Genomic DNA, 20,360 nt, shown 5'->3' with positions numbered 1-20,360 from the left:
CTTACAGGTGGGGTCCCCTATTATCATCTTTAATCCTCTCAGTAAAGAGGACACACTAATGGCATGTGAGCCACACCCACACAGCAGCTGCCTCCACACAATCCATGACAGTTAACCGCTCACGCATTCTCAGCCCCAATCCCTGTGAGGCCTATGGGTACACGAGCAGGCTGGAGCCAGCACTAGGCTCATCCGGGTGGCTCACAGTCTACCTGTGTTCTATCTAGGATACGTTCTTTTCCAATTTCACCCTGAATTTCAACCCAGCCCAGATTCCACTTCCTTTCTGAAGCTGAAATGAATTTTTCTGTTCATCGTTACAATCCTGTCCTAAGTGTTCTTACTTATCAAACTAGTTGGGGGCCAAGTATATAATCCATGATACTTGGCCATGGATTATAACTTGTTACAGGAATAATCGATACATTCAATTTGCTCATCTTCTGTCTATGGCTCTATGTTTATGAAAGCACAAGTAACTACTGGGTTACAAACTGTCCCCCCAAAATTCAGGAGCACCTGAAGCCTCAAACTGCAACCTGATCTGTAAATAAGGCTCTGCAAATACAGTTAGTTAAGATGAGGTCATACTGGACTAAGGTGACCTAAATTCAGTGACTGACTGATCCTCCATGTAAGGCCACGATGCAGACAGACACGAAGAGGCCACATGAAGACCTAGGCAGAAAACTGGAGTGTTTCAGGTATAAACCAACACCAGGGATTTCTGGCAACCTCCAGAAGCTATTAGAGGCAAGGAAAGGTTCTTCCCTGGGGCCTCCAGAGGGAGCACAGCTCAGCTGACCTTGACTTTGGACTTTCGGCCTACAGAACCATGAGCCAGTAAATTTCTACTGTTTCAAGTCACCCAGTTTGTGGTAACTTGATACAGCAGCCCTAGGAAACTAGTATTGTGGTCAACCAACTGAAGCAGATGGATATATCCAAACTACCCCTAAAATAAAAAACTAGACTGACCAACCAAATAAAGTGTACTTATATAAGTAGATAGATGATGAAGTGGGTAGATTTCCAATCTATCAGGCTATCAGGATTGATTCAGAAAAAAAAGAGAAACCTCACTAGACGTTTAAACAGAAATGACCTAATGTAAGGAATCTGGTTAAAGAGGAACTGGCGAAGTGCCAGGGCAAAGGGCACACTGAGGATTAGAGGCAGATAGTAACTTAGGTAAACAAGCAGCCACCACCCCTTGGGTTCAGAGAGCCAGAGAAGTTGGGGTTACAAGAGCTCAGAAGTGTGGAGGCAGGGCCTGCCCAGCTCACGCTGGAAGTGGCAAAAACTGGAAATGGGAACTAACTTCTGCTGTCAGGGTGAAAATGCTGCTGTTAAGAAAAGGAAGTCTAAAGGAAGAAGCCCGGCCCTCTCCCCACTTCCAGACATGTTTTTAAGCACTTCAACCCCAGCCTCACATGGCCCGAGTGTGGAAGGAAGAGTCATCAGCAGTGAGAGCAAGACTTAATAACCTACCATCTGCTTTCCGATGTGTTGGCTATTAGCTAGCGCAGAGCTGGCATCCGTAACAATTTGTTACGCTTGCCCCAATGGAAAGCAGAGGCGGCAAACTGCTTTCTATTTACACCAATGTCATGTTACTTACCAAACTAATTCTCCATAAAAATCAAAGATATGGAAATAACAGGCGCACATTCCTATAGGGCAAGCACTGGCAAGAGGGACCACTGACCACCCCATTTGCACAGGAGGGCTTACACAGACAGACAGACTGCTCACCTCTCCCTCTACTGTCTCCTAGCCAGCTTGCTCCTTCATGTTCCCTGCCAGCTTTCTGCAAGGCCCTTGGTTTTGGAACTTCTGATCTATGACAAGAACTATTTATTCTGTTTTTCCAACACGTAAAGGGGTGCAATGCTCTTCCTGTAATCTGAGTCATGCCCCAAGCACACAAAGATACAACCATTCCTAGGGTAGAGAGTCACAAAAGCCCTACATATACAGGCAAAAATGCATCTCTCCTGTCCAGATCATATACAATCCTGCCAGGCACTGCATTCATTCCACAACGTGTAGAACACCACCCACTGAACTAGTTCCCATTATCTAAAACAGGGCCCAAGGCGCAGGTGGGCTAGAGGAAGTGACAGTGGGTAAAGGGCTGTACACTTCAAAAACAGAAAAATACACTTTGGAGTAAGAAAAATCACCCAACAAGCATGGGCCCTGGAAAAAAAATGTTATCATCTTTTAGATGTTAATAGATCTAACTGAATGTCTGAAAGCTGAAAGGGTCTCAAACTGGGCAAGCAAATCAGTGCCTGCCAGCTGACCACAGTATGCTGGCCACTTAGGACAGAGGAGGAGTCTGGGGCCAAAGCCAGGTTTCATAGGAAAGAGGGAAAAAGAGTACAGAAATTAACTAGTGATGCCTACCGTGGGGAACAGCGGTGTCCTGGTACTGGAGAATGCAAATATCGCAAACATTTACAGGCCACCACCCCAGAAATGAGAACTACTGAGGTTCACTCTCTAACTTTTACCACATTTAATATCTTTGAAACTCTGATACATCTTAAAATTGTCAGTGGGCTTTTTTTATCCTTTGTTAACAGAACGTAAAATACATGTGCATCGTTTACAATCAGTGACATCTTAAATGTGATTAAAGACATACAGTAAGTAAACAACGAAGACTCTCTTCTGGGGGGAGAAACTATATTCCTGATTCTGATGATGGAATCTCCATGGAATCAGTACACCTTATGAAATCCTCTAATTACCTAAATGACCAAAATGCTGTACTTTCAGGAAGAGACGAAGCGGGAGTACTGGAATGTTCTAAAAAGCAATAAAAAGGAGTGGCCATCCTTACACTGATCAAGTATACTAGACAATGTCCGTGCTTTTTTTGTTGTGGCTAACAGACTTTCATCAGAGTAAACGCTCTTTACAGGACTATCTAGAATTAACTGAAGGATTTACTTCTGGGTGTTTTGTCTAGAACTAAGACTCTGAAGCTGAATACAGACAAGTTGTAAGTTTCTCAGAGTCACAACTCAGGAACTAGGGTTCAGTCAACTGTACATCCGATACTTGTAATTTAACACTGAATAAAAAACCAGACAGCCAATGGGGGAAATGTGCCGTTTACAGCCATTCTCTCCCCATCCAGGAATGATTCATTAAAAGCTTATACTCAAAGTGATTTTGAGAATGAGCGGATTGAGGATACTGAAGAAAATGAGGCGTCCACGCCAAGATGTCCTCACTAGGGAGATTATACAGAGACAGCGCACAGGAGGCGCTGCTATTCATTGTAGAGCAGCCCGTGTAAACCTGCAGCCTTCTGGCACTCCCCCCAACACACAGCATGGATTGGGAGTGATTCGGGGTCCAGAGGTGCCTGAAGGGAGAAACATCACTGCTATGCCTCCAGGGAGTGGGCATTATCTCCCTCTACAGAGGGGAAACCAGAGGACAAATGCCCTGGCTGAAAAAAAAAAAGGGAATGCTGTTCCTCAAAAGTCTTTTCTAGACAAAAGTTGGTAAATGGAAATTAAAACACACAAGCCCCAAGTTGTATTGAGTTCAGATATATTGTACCATGTCACCAATACTCATTTAAAGGTATCAAAGTTTGGAAAGGGCTTAGCCGATTTGGTCTAGCTAGCATCTTTTCCTATGGGGCTGGGGCTGGGGTTCCTGTTCATTTATCTGGTCCAAAAGCAGCTCCCAGCCACTGTGCCCCAGGCCACCAGGTTGATCAAGGGCCATTCCCTGGGGTTTATACATACGGAAGCTCCTGCAGGCTCTCTCCACCCCTTGGGGTAGAGGGAAAATAAAAAGGAAACTTACTTTCACCACAGGACAAGCCTGAAGGGATCTCCATCTCTGCCCACCCTTCTCTCCATGGCATGGATGAAGACCAGGTTCAGTAGCAAAAATGACGTCACCATGGTCGGAGGGGCAGAGCTAAATGACAGAGTGCTGGCACCAAGGTCTCGGTCCTTGATCCATTCATATTCTTAAATCCAGTCACCTGAGACTATTCATTCCCTATTAGGTAGATTGCAACCAAGAATCCGAACTGAAACAGCATAAGGAAAGTGTGTATGTGCATGGACATGAGAGGGGATGAGAACACATCTGCCTTCCAAATGGGAAGTGACCATCAATTTGGGATTCAAACTGCAACTCCTGAAGGTCAGTGTGACCTCCGGCAGGTTACTTGGGGGTCTTTCAAGAAAAGGTTTCCCTCTCCAAAATCAAAAGAATGACACACAGCCCTCCAGAGCTACCATATATACACAAATGCCTATTTCAGTGTCTGGAACAGTACGGAAACTCCATAAACGGATTGCTAATTCTCAGTGAGAAAGGAAAGCCTACGATGGTTCATGAGCTCTGAGATCTTGGGCAAAGCAATTAAATTGTGTTCTTCTGTTTCCATACATGTCCATACATGTAATAGAAAAAGTTTCCTTCATCTGCTTTCCAGGCTAGTATATATGAATTCATAGACAGCAAGCATTCTCAGCACTCCCTGTGGTAAGCTTTCGATCATAGCAAGCTGGAGTGTCTCCAATTTGCTAGTTGCGTTACAGTGATTGAACAAAAACAGAAGTCAGGGGACCAATGTAGCCCTGAGGGTCTGGATTAATTTACAATCTCATTTACACAAAATAAAAGAATTATGCTTAGTCATTTGCTCAGTCTCCCTGGTTTTTGTGCTCAATGGTACAATATCTATCACTATTGCTTGTTACATGTTTACATATTTAACCAGGTCGACAAACTTATGTCCAATAAAGGACATCAGGAAGAAGGTAGGACACAGATGCTGGTTGTCTGCAATATCCATTTCACCTTCATTACTACTACTGACTTACTACAATTATCAGATGAAAAGTTAACAGCAGCTCTATCTTCTGTAAGTCTACAGTGAGCTTGAATAAAAAACTCCTTTGCAACTGATGTCTTAAGACTGGATTTGGGCCAGTGGGATATAAGAAGTGTTATCCAAGACTTCTGGGAAATCTCCCTAAAAGGCAGGCACATGCCCACTTCCTTTCAAATGTCCAGAATACATAGAAGTGATGGCTCAAGTTCCAGCAGCCATTTGGGGCCGTAGGGATGAACCTAACTAGGAATGGTAAGGGGTATGACTGAAGGATTCAACAATGACTCCCTGTATTTACAGACCTTTCTCCCTGTCTTGATTTAAAACCTTGAGTATTAAAACCAATACTTTCTGGGAGCAGAGTGAAGATCTGTTCCTCATTGCTAAATTCACTTCCTAAGTGATTAAAATGCAACAAAATCTTAACCTATCTCAGAGCAGGTCAGTGATTGCTTGGGAATATGGGAGTGGTTACCTTAAGGACACAAGGAAGCAAGAAAGTTTTTGGAGGTGATAAACATGTTCACAACCTTGACTGTGGTGATGTTTCATAGGTAAAATACATGCCAGTCGTATGTTACTTTAAACATGTACCGTTTATTGTCTACCAGTTTTCCTCAATAATGGTAGGGAAAAAAAGGGCCTCAGCCCCACTATAAACACAAAAACCCGACCGTTTTAATACCTGCTCTATTTCTTCTTCCTCCCATAAATTTTCTGTCCTATTTTCTGGTTTTGCATAGCATTTCTTAAAGCAACTTCAGCATTTGCTTGTTTTACTTTAACACTTTTTTTTAAATGTGATCGCAAACTCTTTATACATATAAGTGGCTAAAAAATCCTAACTCCTGTTGTTGACCCTTCAGATGGCACAACAGGTACCCTTCAAAATGCAAGACTTGGCCCTGGAGATTTCCAAAACAGCAATGAGTTACTTCCCCGTTTAAAGCTCCAGATGCTTTTCAGAGCACGTTCTTCAACCCACGAAGAGTAATAATCATGGTGTACATACTCACTCATTTATCCAAAATAGGATTCTGGCATCATGTTAATTGGGTTACTGCTCGGGCTTTGAATATAGTGCCACATGTTTATATGAAGTAGCTAGCTGGGTTTTCTCTTTGTGACGTATGTGTTCATCTCTTCCATTCCTTCACCTGTTAGTATGAGTGTCTTCCTGTTGCATCTACTTTTATGAACTTTTCACGGATTAACACTTTGTCTACTGTTTTCTTGTTTATTGCTTTCCTTCTCATAAGCAGAAATTTCTTCTATCACTTCTAATCTTAGCATTTTTGTGCCTTATTTAACATACATGCAGCTTATTTGGTGTCTGGGTGTGTAGTTTTTAAAAATATTTTCCTCCCTCCTCTCCATGTAGTCCTTCAACCTGCACAGGTCTTTTTGGTGTTTGCTGTAATTCAAGTCTGTTCCTACTCCCTCCTTCAACTTTTTTCATCTGATGTCTTTTTAATTCTCTTTTTAGCAAAATAAAGCCTATGTCTAGGATATCTATCTACTCAGGTTTCTTGGACCTGCCAATTTGCCTTAATAAAGGCAAATACATATAAGCAGCTTTAAAAAGCTCCCACATCACCCACTTAATACATTAAGAGCAAATAAATTTGGCCTGTTGCTTAGACCAATGATTTATTAAATGTTCCCTGTAAATAAAATCAGTCTCTTCTTACCCTGTAACCAGAATCATTCTATATTTTGGTTTCAATGGAATTTAACCATTTAGTAACTGGGGAGAGAGGGGAAAGAGAAAGGGTGCATGTGGGGAGGAGGCCACCAAGTTATATGTATACTTTCCCCAAAATTGTTAATTACTATATTCCTTCTTCTCCTGTGCTCACATTAAAAGCAGGAAACATCTCTGCTGTACGACTCTTTGATATAAATGCTATTAAATGGCCACGTAAAAACTTCGTGGTTGGGCCACTTGCCTCATAAACATTTTATTTAAACCACTGCGAGAAGCCAAGCGGAAGCGCCGCACACCAAGCAGTGTACCCCTTCATCACATTTCAAGGCCACTTTTGTACCCTGTGGGGCACATTTCACAATTTCAGTGGCTGGCACTCTTTCCACTACCTAGTGACCAACAAAGGATAAAAATACTTGTACATTAACATACAAATTAGAATTTTTCTTTGTATAAATAAACAAAAGCACACGCTGTGTTATAGTAGCTGCATTTTCCAATGTCTTCCAGATGTGCTTTGAAAATGACTTTTGGATTGGCCCCCAAGACAGGGACCCTATGTGAACTTCTCAGAACTGTGCTCCCTTAACAAAACAGAGGCTCAGTTAAACAGCTGCTCAGCATGTGCAAGCACCTCCCCATTCTCACTCAGCTTCAATGGCACACAACTCTGGTCATCCTGACCCTACAAGGAACCTATGTGCAAATTCTGGGGGGAATGGAGCTTCTTTCTGTGCCTTAGAAAGTAACCAAGTGGCTCTTCAGCAAATGAGTTTTGAGCAGAGCTAACTGGTTCTCAATCTTTACCTCAATTTCCCCTCCCTACCCGCCAAAGGTGCATGTTGGCCTCACAGAGTTAACTCAGAAGAAAACAGGGGCAGTGTTTTCTGCCAACACCCAAGGGCTTCTTTTTTAACAGGAAGCAACCCTGATTCCCTTTTCAGAGGGCCTCCAGATTGTCAGTTTTCTACGGATGGTCAATGCATTGAGTATCTGGTAAGAAAAGAATTTCCAGACAGAACCAATGTCCAGTCATACCCCAATCTTCAGATCATTGGACTAAATGTAGGTTTTTAAAAATTATATCCAAGACCCCCAAAAGGGCACACACACACACCACCCCACACCACCCCCACCCACACACCGTGCAGTTACACAAGGACTTTCTAAAAAGTCTATGCAACTGATGTTGAGCAGAGTACCTGGGGGCAGCCATATAGATTATTAACATACCCAGCTGCCCCGGCTTCCCCAACCAACACGCCCATGCTCCAGCAGATCCAGTATTTACATGAGCGTCAGGCACAGTAATACCAACTAATCTTTGAATTTCACTTCTAGGTTCTTTTTACTACTCGCACAGCAGGCTCTCAGCCAGCACTGACTGTCAAGCATGGCAAACAAAAATCTTCTGCCCGTAACTTCTGTATTCTTTTTACAAACAGCTCAAATTTCCACTTCCCTGAGATGTCATCATGTTAACCACAGATCTCTCCTTAAGCCCCTAGCAAATCATGACAACTCATTTTTCTCCCCAGAGCAGCTGATCCCACACGACACAGAGAATACCAGCCATTCTCTCAATCATGTTTCAAGGGGCCCCAGGTGTTCTCAATCTCCAATGAGGATTGTGTACCACAATCCAGGAGGTGGGACCAGACACCAGCAGAGTAAGGCATATGGCAAGTCCTAACTGCAGCGGCATAGAAATGGAATCCACAAACTGCTTCATTCACAAGGACACAGATTACTGAAACAAAATACTGTGCACACTGGTGGGGATGCTAACAAACAAGAATTCAGTAGCAACCCAGAGACATTCTGAAAGCATACGAAACCAAGCCACTCTGGCATAAAAGAGTATGACAGAATTAGCCGGTTTCTCGAATTTCCAATTATGTGACTTGATCATCAGATAATCAGACTCATCAGAACGATTCCTTCAGTATCCCACACAGGAATGTGATAGCTGCTGAGAAATTTATTAAAATCCTACACCTTCCTTCTGCCCCCTTCTTTAGGGTGCATGACCAATAATTCTTTACCATTTCCAAAAGAGACATCTTTAAACAGTCCACTTATTCAAATACTATAGAATAAAATAACACTTTCTTATTCAATTTCTGCTCAAGGATTAGTAATGTTTCTTGACTTTCAAGCTTATCCTACAAGACAAGGAAAACGTAATTTTTTGGTTTTCCCAAAGCCTTGTCACCTAGATCAGACAAGAAGATTCAAAATCAATTCAGGTACACTGTTGCTGACTATGAAAAGTTAACACTGCTATGGCCCAAAGTTGCATGTGTCCCTTCCTAACCTCAAAGGGATAGGGATTCAACAGAAACAAAAGTCTGAATTGCCAGGATGTGACTTTATCAGCCCAGGAAGAGTTTGAGACTCAAACCTAATGCTCAATTTCCCATGCTCACTTAGTTCTGAACTATGAATGTCTGAATAGCAGAGGTCTCTGTCTGCAAGTGCTCCATCTTTCTGCATCTGATTGAAGTTTGCTGTGTCTGCTTGGATTTGCAGAGGGGGATGGATGGGAAACAGTCAGATGATGGGGGGGGGGGGGGTGCCCAGCCCCACCCCCCTTGTGTCTGAAACAAGTCCTGACTGGCTACTAAATTCGGCCACATCCCTCTTGCCTTCACAGGACAACTGCCAGGAGGCCTCCCCACCCCCACCCCCAATGGATTATTGCTGTGTGGTGTTACATGAGCTCATTTGTGTCATTGCTCCGTGGCCTCCACACACTGGAGTCTGCCCAGTAATCTACACAAGCCATCTGAAAGGGAGTGGGAAAGGTTTCATGTGGAAGAAAGAACAAAGGGAAAGAGGTGAAGGAGGGGAGGACTGACCTGGATTGCCTGGCGGCCCTGCTGGGCGTCAGCCAGCAGCTGGATGGTGAGGGCCCGTGAGTCCTGCAGCGCCTCCTGGAGGTAGATGAAGCTGTGGCCCCCATGCCGGCCCACTGTACACTCACGACAGATGGGCACTGAGCAAGTGTCACAGTACAGGTGCAGCACCTGGGGACCAGAGGAGACAGACATTAATTAAAGACAGGGGTGGGGTGAGTGAGGGAACCACTCTGAATGACCCCAAAACACTCCCTTCCCCAAAGGCAAGTAACCCTCATTGGGGAGGGGGCATGCAGTCAACTGTGAGCACAAGTTGCTCTCCTTTCCGACCCCTTCTACCCCAAATCAAGGAAAAACCAACCAACTCCCTCATTCCACTCCAGTTTCATTGCAACCTGTAACTGAGACACTTCAAAGGCAAAGATGCAATGAAACAATCCTCCTGGCATAAGATTTCCTTGTATCTTAGCTTAATTACCTAGAAAAGTCCTAAGATTATGTTTCCATGGTCTGAGATTGGTAGTCCAAGGGAAAGAATATACCAGCAATGTTTCTCTTGCTAGCCCAGCCCCTGGGTGTGCAAAAGCAAAGAGCCAGTATTAATCACACGTCAGTTGCTTAACTCACACCACGTTTACTGCCATGCTCCCTTGTCAAGAAGAGTAGCGTCAATTACAAGACATGCTTCTCCCAGGCACCCAAGAAAGCTACAGGCTTAAGCTTCTGGAACCAAGGTAAAAAGCTGGTGTAAGGTCAGCCAGCTTCTTGTCTTTCCTCTTCCTGCCAAGTTGTTCCAAGGAGCTGACCCTGGGAGGCAGCCTTGCTGACAGAATGGCTTTCTGTGATGTTCTGCACTTCCCTAGGGCCCACAGGCTGGGAGGGAGGGAGAGAAGGGCTGGCACCACCTCTACCTGCTGATAAACGATGAGCTCTCAAGTACGAAAGCAACTTGACACAAAAACTGGGCCAGTCTGCTTATGTCCCTCCACAGAGCAGGGCACTTAGCACCACTCTCTGTAAACGTCTGCTGGATTGCTTTCAAAAGCAGGGCTTAAATTTGCCTCTGGTGCACCTGGTGTGGCGGAAAGCCAGCCAGCCAGTAACAGGCAGGAAAGTGGGCCGGGGGGGTCCCTTTCACATACACAACATGCCTAATCCCCAGATGAAGACAAGCGCGGTGCTCAAGGCCACACAGTAGCAAGGGCAGAGCAGGGAGGCCAACGTGGGCCTCCGCAAGAGCAGGCTCTCACACACCCCTGGAACTGGCTGCCTTACTCTGTTGCCAATGGGTTTCAGCCCCGGGCAAGTTAGCTATGGATTCACTGTGACCAAAGAAATTGACAGCAAAACATTCTTTGGGGTGAAAGGGTTTATTACCCAGCTTGTTCTCCGGCGGTAGGTCGAGCACTAGCATCTCTGCCTCCGCCAGAGCACTGGGCCAAGCTCTCTATATAGTGCAGTAATAGCTTATTGCCTAAAGGTGTGGAAGCGGCAGCCCAGCAACAGGCCAGTTACATCATCAGGTGGTTTAAGTTCAGTGAGGATCCTGGCCATAGGAACCCCAACTGCCCCACACTCCACCCCTCCAGGATTCTCGCCTTACAGTCTACATGCTTTCAATCTTCCGCAATGGTCCCTGTGTGAGAAAGCTGGAGCACTGTAACCAGATTCCACAACAGCAACAGAGGATAACAACAACTTAGAGATAATAAAAATTAAGATACAGCAAGATTTTGATACAAAAATTATAATAATCCTCAAACCAGAAGAGGTTTCTCTTAACAAAAATTATAATCCTCAAGCCAGAGGAAGTTCCCAATCCACACAGATTTTAGGGGCAATAGGACACATGTTTTAATGTCACCAACACAGGTAAATCTTGTCCATCAGGTAGGATGCATGCAAGAGAGTGGTCCTGTGATAGGACTGTAGCAGGAAGGGGGTCCCTTCCAGGTCTGGTATAGCATACTTTTACTCCTTTCCCTGTGGGGGTTCTTGAAGGGTCTATATATAGACCCTACTGGAGGTGCGATAAAACAAAAGTCGCTGGTAAGATGCTCTTACTTTCTGGCTGTTCAGGATATACTACTGTAACCTTTCACGGTCACTACGCTGTTATTCCAGGAATACACAGGAGGCCAGTTTCCAGGCCTTGTCCCCAAGGTGCCAGGAGAGCCAGCCATCATTGGTCCATGTGTCAAAAGGTCCAAGACCACGTCCACTCAATAGAGTCTCCGGGGTTCAGTGCAGTTGGTGCTGGCAGCAAGATGTTATTCTGGTGGCCAAACCTCGGCTTCAGTGATTCTTCCTTGGTTTGTACTTGCAGTTGTATAGGGGAGGCAGCCATATGTGGTAACATGTCTACAGGGCTCAGAGCTCCCTTACAGGGTCTCTCATTCAAATGCCATAGAACGGTCCATAAACGGACTGACCACCCCTGCAGACTATCTATCATGCCTGCTGCGGTAGGATTGTATGGCACATGAAACTTCCACTTGATTCCCAGCTGTTGTACCCATTCTTGCAGTTTATGTCGAGTAAAATGGGTGCCCTGACCACTCTCAATCACCTGTGTTTGGCCATAGGAAGCAAAGAGATGCTTCAGGCCTCTTTTGATCGCCTGCTGGTCTGCACAACAGGTAGGAAAAGCAACCAGAAGTCCAGTAGCTGTGTCCACACAAGTCATCGCATACTGATATCCTTTTTACACAGATAGAGGTCCAAAATAGTCTATCTGCCACCTGACAAGGGGTATAGGCCCCTTAGCTATTGTACCATGTTGCTGTGGAACTTGGTGTAAGTCCCTTTTGGAGCACATGACACACTCCTGTTGGGCTCTACTAACTTCTTCGAAGGTCAAAGGCAAGCCCCCACCGACACTATCTTTTGCCCTGCATGCAACAAACGCTGATGCAGCCATTGGGCTCTATCAGAGGCAGGCTTTCCTTCTAACCAATGTATCTGGGCCAATTTATCTGCCTCATCATTTCCCAGGGATGCCAGTGGCAAATGACCTGTCACATGGTATACAGTAATTATTTCAGTCTGACCACAGGCCTGTAAGTCTTGCCATAATTCTTGCCCCCTAAGGGGTTGATGACCAACCAGCCAGTTGGCATGGTACCAGGTTGATAGCCACAGGGTCAAGCCCCGATAGACAGCCTAGCTGTCAGTGCAGACAACTATAGGGGAGGGCTCCTTGCTGATCACAAGCCACACAGCCAGCAACTCTGCCCAGTGGCTGCTCTTCCCCTCACCATCTTCCATCCATATTGTCTGTCTTAGGATGGAAAGCTATAGCCCTCCATTTTGGGGCCTGCCCAAGGCTGGAGCCATCTGTGTACCATGCATCTTTGGGTATAGGGGATCTTCCGTCCCGACAGGGACTCTCTGCTGCTAACGGTTCAAAAGCAAGTTCTTCCTGCTTTTCACTAGTATATGTCACCGGCCCCAACAAGCGTCGGAATTCTTCACTCAAGGGGCTACTAGAGAGGGCACTACGCTGCTATAGGTAAGCACACCACTTGGCTAGTGTGGGTATTTGTGCCACACCACTCCTTGGTTTTTGGGTTCAGTCTCATACCCACCCCAAGACGGGATAGGTAGTTATTACACCTTTATTGGGGCCATTCCAGTGATGGGTTCTGTAGCAAGGCGTGGTACATGGCAGCCAGTTGTTTTTCTATAAAAGTGTATTGTACCTCTGCTCCTTTCCAGAGTTGTGACCAGAATCCAACAGGTTGGCGAGTTCGTTCAAGCCGCTGCAAGAGACCCCAGCCATAACTGTCTTCAGCCACATGAATGTCCAGCTCACAGGGCCTTGATGGGTCTATCACACTCCAAGCCTGCACGGCCTTGACTGCCCCTTTTGCTGTAGTAAAGGCAGATGCACAAGTCTCATCCCAGTCCCACCTGACACCCTTTCGTACCAACCAGTATAAGGGCTTCAGAATTTGTGCCAAGTGCAGTATAAACACTCTCCCGTAGCCTAGAAGACCCAGAAACTCCTGTAGCAATGCTACAGGTTGTGGGGGTAGGAAAGGACTGGACCTTGTCTATAACTGTTTCTGGTATACCTCTGGTCTTACCTGACCAAATGACCCCCAAGAATTTAATAGACAAACCAGGTCCCTGAACCTTGGTGCTGTTCACAGCCCATCCTTTCTCCTGTAAATGTTGCAGCAGTCTAGATGCTGCACCCTCTAGATCTGAAAGAGAATGGGATGTGAGCATGACATCATCAATATAATGGTACAGCAACACCATTGGCAGTTTCTCCCATGTAGCCAAGTCCTGGGCTACAAGTCCATGGCCATCCTTCCCACGTAAAGGCAAACTGTTCCTGACTTTTCTGCTTAATGTCAATGGAAAAGGCGGCACTAGCAAGATCTACCACATAATGGTTGGTATGTTCCTAGTTCATGGCTGAGGGTATCCATCAAGCCTACAATAGAGGGGACAGCAGCATGCATAGGGTATGTTACTTTATTCAGTTCTCTGTAATCCACAGTCATATGCCAGGAGCCATCTGGCTTTTCTACAGGCCCCACTGGGGAAATGGAAGGATTATGGGTGGGCTTTATAACACCCACCTTTTCCAGCTCCTGAAGAGTTTCTCCAAACTCTTTATGCCCTCCAGGCAGTTTGTATTGTTTGGTATTAGTCACCCACCGAGGCACAGGCAAAGCTATGGGCGGGTGCCTACCATGTCCCCTTGGAACTGCCCTCACCACACGTACTCTCAGTCTGAACTCACCTGCAGTGGTCTGCAACCATAGACCCTGCAGAATATCAATCCCCAAAATATACTCAGGAATAGAAGATATATACACAGTATACTCTTTTGGGGGTAGACGCTCTATTCCCAAAGGGATTTAGGCTTTTTTTACTGATAGCATTCCCCCAGTATCCATCTATGATAGTGGAGGTCCCGGGGAACCGCTCAGGATTACCATGAATAAGTGAACATTCAGCCCCTGTGTCCACCAGAGCCAGGACACATTGTATGTTCACTGGGGACCAATGGATAGCTATTTCAACATGTGGCCTCCGGTCCCCCCTGGTCCCTCAGGGCAGATACCTTGACCTTTCCCTCAGTCAAACCATGTTCCCCAATCACCTTCCTGTGTGGGCTCAAGTGAGGTTGGCTCATTCTCCAGCAGGAAGTCTTCCAAACACACAGGTTGGACTGTGGCTCTGTCTCTGACCTCTGCCTCTTCGGTCTTAATGGCTGGAACTGCTGCTCTGGTTTCAGCTGTTGCATTAGCTCCAGTAAGATCCTATTTGACTTCCCATCTAATTTCCTTCCATCTGCTCTTGCCCGTATTAAATCAACCCACATCTGGGTCCTCGTAACCTTCATAGGACCCTGTAAATTCTTCCTGTGATTAACAGGTCTTATTTCTTTCCGGATTCTCATTGCTTCTGCCTCTCCTATGTCTGCTACTGTACGTGTCACCTCGCTTATGGGATGCCCTAAGTGAGGGGAAAGAATGGCCACTAGAGACCCAAAGAGGGATGTGGGAGCCATTTGAAGTACAATATTTCTCATCCCAGTAGTGAAAATCTCTTCATCTGGGTTATAATTCTCTGGACTATAGATGGCATTTCTTATGCCTAGCTCTCCTAGCACCTGCTGGAGCTCAGCATATGTCTGCCATCTAACAGGAGAGGATGGTAGTTCACCTGGATTGGGCCACACAGCACGAAGTGCAGCCATAAGCCAATTGAGGAGGGAGTAACTCCCTGGGGTCTGATGTGCATTTTGTAATCGCTGCCTCAAGGCAGGCTGCACTGTCAGGGAAGACAGCTTTCCCATCTCTGATCCAGACAGAACAATTCCATCCACCCCTAAGTCCCACAGACGCAGGAGCCAAGCTGATACTGACTTGGAGGACGTCTGCCTAAACCAGGAGCCCAAATCCACCAGCTCAGCCTGAGTATAGGGGCGGACCATAGAGTACTCCACGACCTGGGGAGGGGGCTGCTCCTCTCCTTGAGGAACTTTCAGCTGCTGGGTCTTTATTTTCTTTACAACCACTGGGCGTGATTTCAATACAGGAGGGGCCAGTGCCGCCAGCACCACCCCTCCTTCATCCTTCTCCAGCTCCTCCATTTCTGGAGGTGATGGCACCTTTCTCTCCCCTCCCCCAAGTGCCTTCTCGGCTATAGCCTTTACCTTTTCTACTGTGCCTTGCAGCAATGCTAGCTCAGTCTTCAGAAGCTCTCTTACCCGTCACCTTTTCGATGCTTCACAGCTGGCGGTCTCACGCCGCCTCCACCTGTGCTTCCCTCAGGAGTTTGTCTTTTTCCTTGATGGCCTCTTCCTTCTTCAGAACACCTGGCAGTGCTGCAGTCTTGTCTCCAATGGCACCTTGCTGCCAGGGTTCTCATGCCACCTCCTCCCGCATCAATACCATTTCCCTCCTCAGGGCATCCACAGAAGTCTGCAGCTTGCATTCTCTGACCGCCTCTTACATCAACACCATTTCCCTCCTCAGGGAATCTATTGAAGTTTGCAGCTTGCGTTCTCGTGCCATCATTTCTTGGGTCTCCTCTGTAGACCTTTTTAAGACTGAGAAGCAGTCAACCCACAGTCCCCACTGCGTCCCGGGCACTCTGCTTCTCAAAGATCTGCTTACTATACCAATGGCCACCCTTACTGCCTCAAGTGTCACCTCCACTTGCCTCCAGTCCTGGGGTGGGGCTAAGTCCTCTAGGAGGTAAGCCACCTCAAACCACATACGCATTGGGGGACGATCCACTGTTTCTCCGTTCACAGGGGCAGCCCGCTGAAGCACCCCTCCCATAAGGGCAGCCTGTCTTTTTCCTTGGTCAGCAGTGAACCCTGCTGACTTTCGCCAATTGTCTTGGCCAATGGGTTTCAGCCCCAGGCAAGTTCGCTATGGATACGGTGTGACCAAAGAAATTGACAGCAAAACGTTCTTTGGGGTGAAAGGGTTTATTACCCGGCTTGTTCTCCGGCGGTAGGTGGAGCACTAGCGTCTCTGCCTCTGCCCAGAGCACTGGGCCAAACTCTCTATATAGCGCAATAATAGCTTATTGCCTAAAGGTGTGGAAGCGGCAGCCCAGCAACAGGCCAGTTACATCATCAGGTGGTTTAAGTTCAGTGAGGATTCTGGCCATAGGAACCCCAACTGCCCCACACTTACCCAGAGCACTAAGCAGCTTGCCAGACAAAGTGGCAGTTGAAGGTGTGAGGCTCGAGGCAAGGGGCTCCCAGGTGGACCACACACACCTGGAGCTCGCAGATGAGAGGCAGGGTAGATAGTGTTGTGGGAGACAACAGGGAACGCTGGTGATGGCGCCACAGACTACAAAGCTTCTATTAGAAGGGCTCACACAGAAAGGGCCCCAGACCGACAGTGAGTATGTGGCTTCTCTCCTTTCCCAGGTTAGTTTATTAACTAACCCAAAACCTGGCATGGAGCAGACCACCAGGAAATTATCTTCCCAAATGGCTCAGTCAAGTAAACAGGCTGCTCCACCAGGAAATGTGTGATCCAGCATTGATTAGGCTGCTTCTCTAGGCAATTCTGGATTCAGAAATAGGAAACAGGGAAAGATTTAGGATATTTTATTCCTAAATTTTAAAAATTGGTTCTGATAACAGCAAGTTTTATTATGGACCCTGTTTTACAAGAGGGAAAGGTGATCAGGTTTGTAACGTTACTACCAATTTTGTCCAGGGGGCAGGAGTTTCCCACTAACCAACATGGATTGAAATCAGGTGATAACCATATGCCTTCCTCAAGACCAATCACTTTTTAAACCATTTGGAGATGATCTGATCTTTCTCACCTGGTAAATCTAATATTCTCCGGCTAACCTTCAATGTTAACCAAAAGATGCTAAGCTAGATATATTTAGAGAAAATTCCCAGACAGGATCTTTTTACGACGTGGTGCTAAAGCAATTCACCCACCCGCTTCAACATCCTGGCTGCATTCCTCCCCTTTGCTCTCTCCGTTTGTCATGGGAATAAAGGGGTCACTCCTATGCTACTAGGGAGTGTGAAAGCCTTCCATCTGAAGGCCCCTTTTAAATCAGAGCGAAGCACGTCTGAACCTTCTGTCCTCTCTGCTCTTGTCTCTTCACCTTGTCTCTGGACCACCTGGCATCTCCGCCCCTCCTTTGTGCAGTCTGTGGGCTCCTGCAAATGGCACAAGGCAGTGAGCGGACAAGCACCCCAGGCTGTCAGCCTGGGCCTGGCACCAACCTGGGCGTGAGATATCCACTCGCCTGAGCTGCAGTCTCCTGTGTGAAACACACAGGGGCTGACTAGATATACCTCAGGAGACCCCTTCCACCCAGGAACCCTATCTCTGGGGCCTTGACGTAAGAAAGCAAAAGGCTCTGAAATAATTCTGGGCTGAGCCAGGAAGCCAGGCTCCAAGGTGACAACAGTGTGACAACAAGGAATTAAGATGATTTTTCTGGGCTTTAGGTTTTTCAAGCCCAGAGCCTGGATTATGATGTGCACAGGAAACAGCCTACAAATGGTAGGTTTTAAAGGATATTCTACAAGTGAAGTGGCCAGAAATCTTTGGTCAGAGAATTAGTGGTAGCAGGGTGTCCAAAGCCCCTGGGCACCTTGCATGGCCTACCCCCAAGACCCCTCCAATGCCTCTAAAATGGGAAAAGGGGGTCCCTGGACACCATCCCACCTGCCATTTCCCATGGGGTTGATGCAGCTATGTGTGCCTACCATGCCCTGTGATTTAGGAAGTACCGGTGCTTCTGCACTCCCCGGCTGACTGTACTGGACTGTGGGGAGGTATGGGGGCAGATAGCTGGTGGTTGAAAGCTACCAGTGACTAAGAGCATAGCCTCAAGGATCCCTGTAATCAATAAACCATTGACTTTAAAAGAACATTGTCCCAACACTGAAAAATGTGACCAATTTTTTATAAACTTTCTAGCAGAAAGAGTAAAACTTTGGGAAGATTTCACACTCTGTTTAGAAGTTCCACATCTCATTTTGCCTGCAATTTTTAAGCTAAAAAACCTACAACTTTAGAGTTTGTGGAACAGAGTCAAGTGGAGAGGATGTGCAAGGGTGTGGTTATTTCTGAGTCAGATGGAAGATTATCGTAAAAGATAAAACTGGAACCCACATCTTCCAAAGGGCTGGCTGTGTGAAGGATCCACAGCCAGAATTGTGGCAGGGGCCATGAACTGTGGCTACAGGAAAAGGGGGAAGGGGCGGTCCTCTGGCAGCAGGAATTCCAGGGCTCAGAGCTGCCCAGTCCAGGGCTTGGAGGGCAGATGCCTGGCCCCGGCCCCGCCCCCGCCCCGCGTGGCGACAATCTGGCTGCCCCAGCTGAATGGAGCGGGCTCAACCTCTGACCTTGCAAGTGACCACCTCTTCCCTGCCCCCAGCTTCCAGAACGCCCCACCCACTGCCTTCCTCTTCCATAATTTCTAAAATACCAGGCAGAGACAAAGACCTAGGAATGTGGGCCCAGCAGGAGAGGAAGGGGGGGGTTAAAGAAAAAATAAATAAAAATACCAAATAGGCAAGTTTACCTTAGCCAGTGCTTAAATAAAGTGCTTTGTTGATGTGCAAGATTGTGTGTGCGTGTACACGCTTCTGAAATCTACTTCCACTACCTGGGATCCCACAAGGAACACGGATGTGTGCACAGGCAGGCGCGCGCACGCGCGCGCACACACACACACAGACACACACACACACGGTGCCTCCTGGGATCCCACAAGGAACACGGATGCGCACACACGCGCGCGCACACACACAGTGCCTCCTGTTAGGCAACAGAATCTGAAAAAAAGGAGCTTCCTTAAAACACAACTACCCACACACCATCATCGACAAATAAACTGGGAGAATTAGGGCCTCTCGTGGTCAAAATGCTCCAAATGTAGTACGTTAACTGCTATACATTTAATTTGGGAATCCAACATCCCTTTAAGTGACTAGGGACACTTGGCCTCCCACAAACTCAGGCCTGGACAGGAGGAGGTCATCACCCACCTCTTTTAAGTTTCCCATCAAAGAAAGAAGAGGCTGGTGGGTGACAAACACGAGTCACCTGTGTGTGCCACTCTTCAGCTCTATTTAAAAACGGTAAACCAAGACAAGGAGTGAAGTCCAGCTATGCAACTAAGGCTATGAAGTAACATCAAAACCAAGCCTTACATTATTTGGGAAAATACACTGGACGCTTGGGCTCCAAACCCTGGGAGCCCCTGCTGCATCTTTGGCCACATGTTACTGCAGAGCTGTGGTCCGAGGGGCCCAGGAAGAGGAGGAAAAGAAAGAAATCCAAACCCTCGTTTATGCACACTCACCACCAGCTCAAGATAGCAGAGCCCAGAGTGGAGGACAAGGGTGGGGGGCCTGAGACTTCTTAAACCTTTTTCCATTTAGATAGTGAGCTTTATTTATTAACTGAAGTGCAGCTGACATTCAATGTTCTATCAGTTTCAAGTGTACAAATACAGTGACCCAACATTTATAACATACATGCACTTTTAATGCCAAGACACACAATTGCAAATGGTCTTTAATCGCCCCTAATCTCTCAGTTGTTTCTACTTTTTACATAGCCATTGAAAACCTATGCTATATTCTACGCATTTGTGAATTTTTTTAAGACACAAATAGAGGACTAGATTATACTAGACTTTTTTCACTTAACTGTATTAACCTGGAGCATGCCTGGGTCAAAACTACCTATTTTATGAATGGCTGCACGGTAGGTCGCCTGTGGATGCACCACCACTTATTTAATTAGTACCTGCTGATAGAACTTTATAGCTGTTTCCCGGTTTTTGAAAAAAATCACAAGCATCGCCACAGGGAATTTCCTTTTTATACAACCCCAAATTTTCAATTTAGTAATATACTCCCATTGCTATGTCACTTGAT

General features: G+C 46.4%; 1 protein-coding gene across 1 annotated transcript in view; it reads right to left on the bottom strand.

Moving 5' to 3' along the window:
* The window catches only part of TRIM71 (tripartite motif containing 71), a 75,204-nt gene that overhangs the window by 16,399 nt on the left and 38,445 nt on the right, over positions 1 to 20,360 (bottom strand). Inside the window, exon 2 of the mRNA XM_073222854.1 lies at positions 9,449 to 9,616. Within this exon, the coding sequence (XP_073078955.1) occupies positions 9,449 to 9,616 (168 nt within the window). The remainder of the gene's footprint in view (positions 1 to 9,448; positions 9,617 to 20,360) is intronic.

This window comes from Manis javanica, chromosome 15, assembly GCF_040802235.1.
Source record: "Manis javanica isolate MJ-LG chromosome 15, MJ_LKY, whole genome shotgun sequence".
Taxonomy (NCBI): Eukaryota; Metazoa; Chordata; class Mammalia; order Pholidota; family Manidae; genus Manis; species Manis javanica.
The sequence above is the reverse complement of the archived record's forward strand: the minus strand, read 5'-3'. Positions and strand labels throughout refer to the sequence as shown.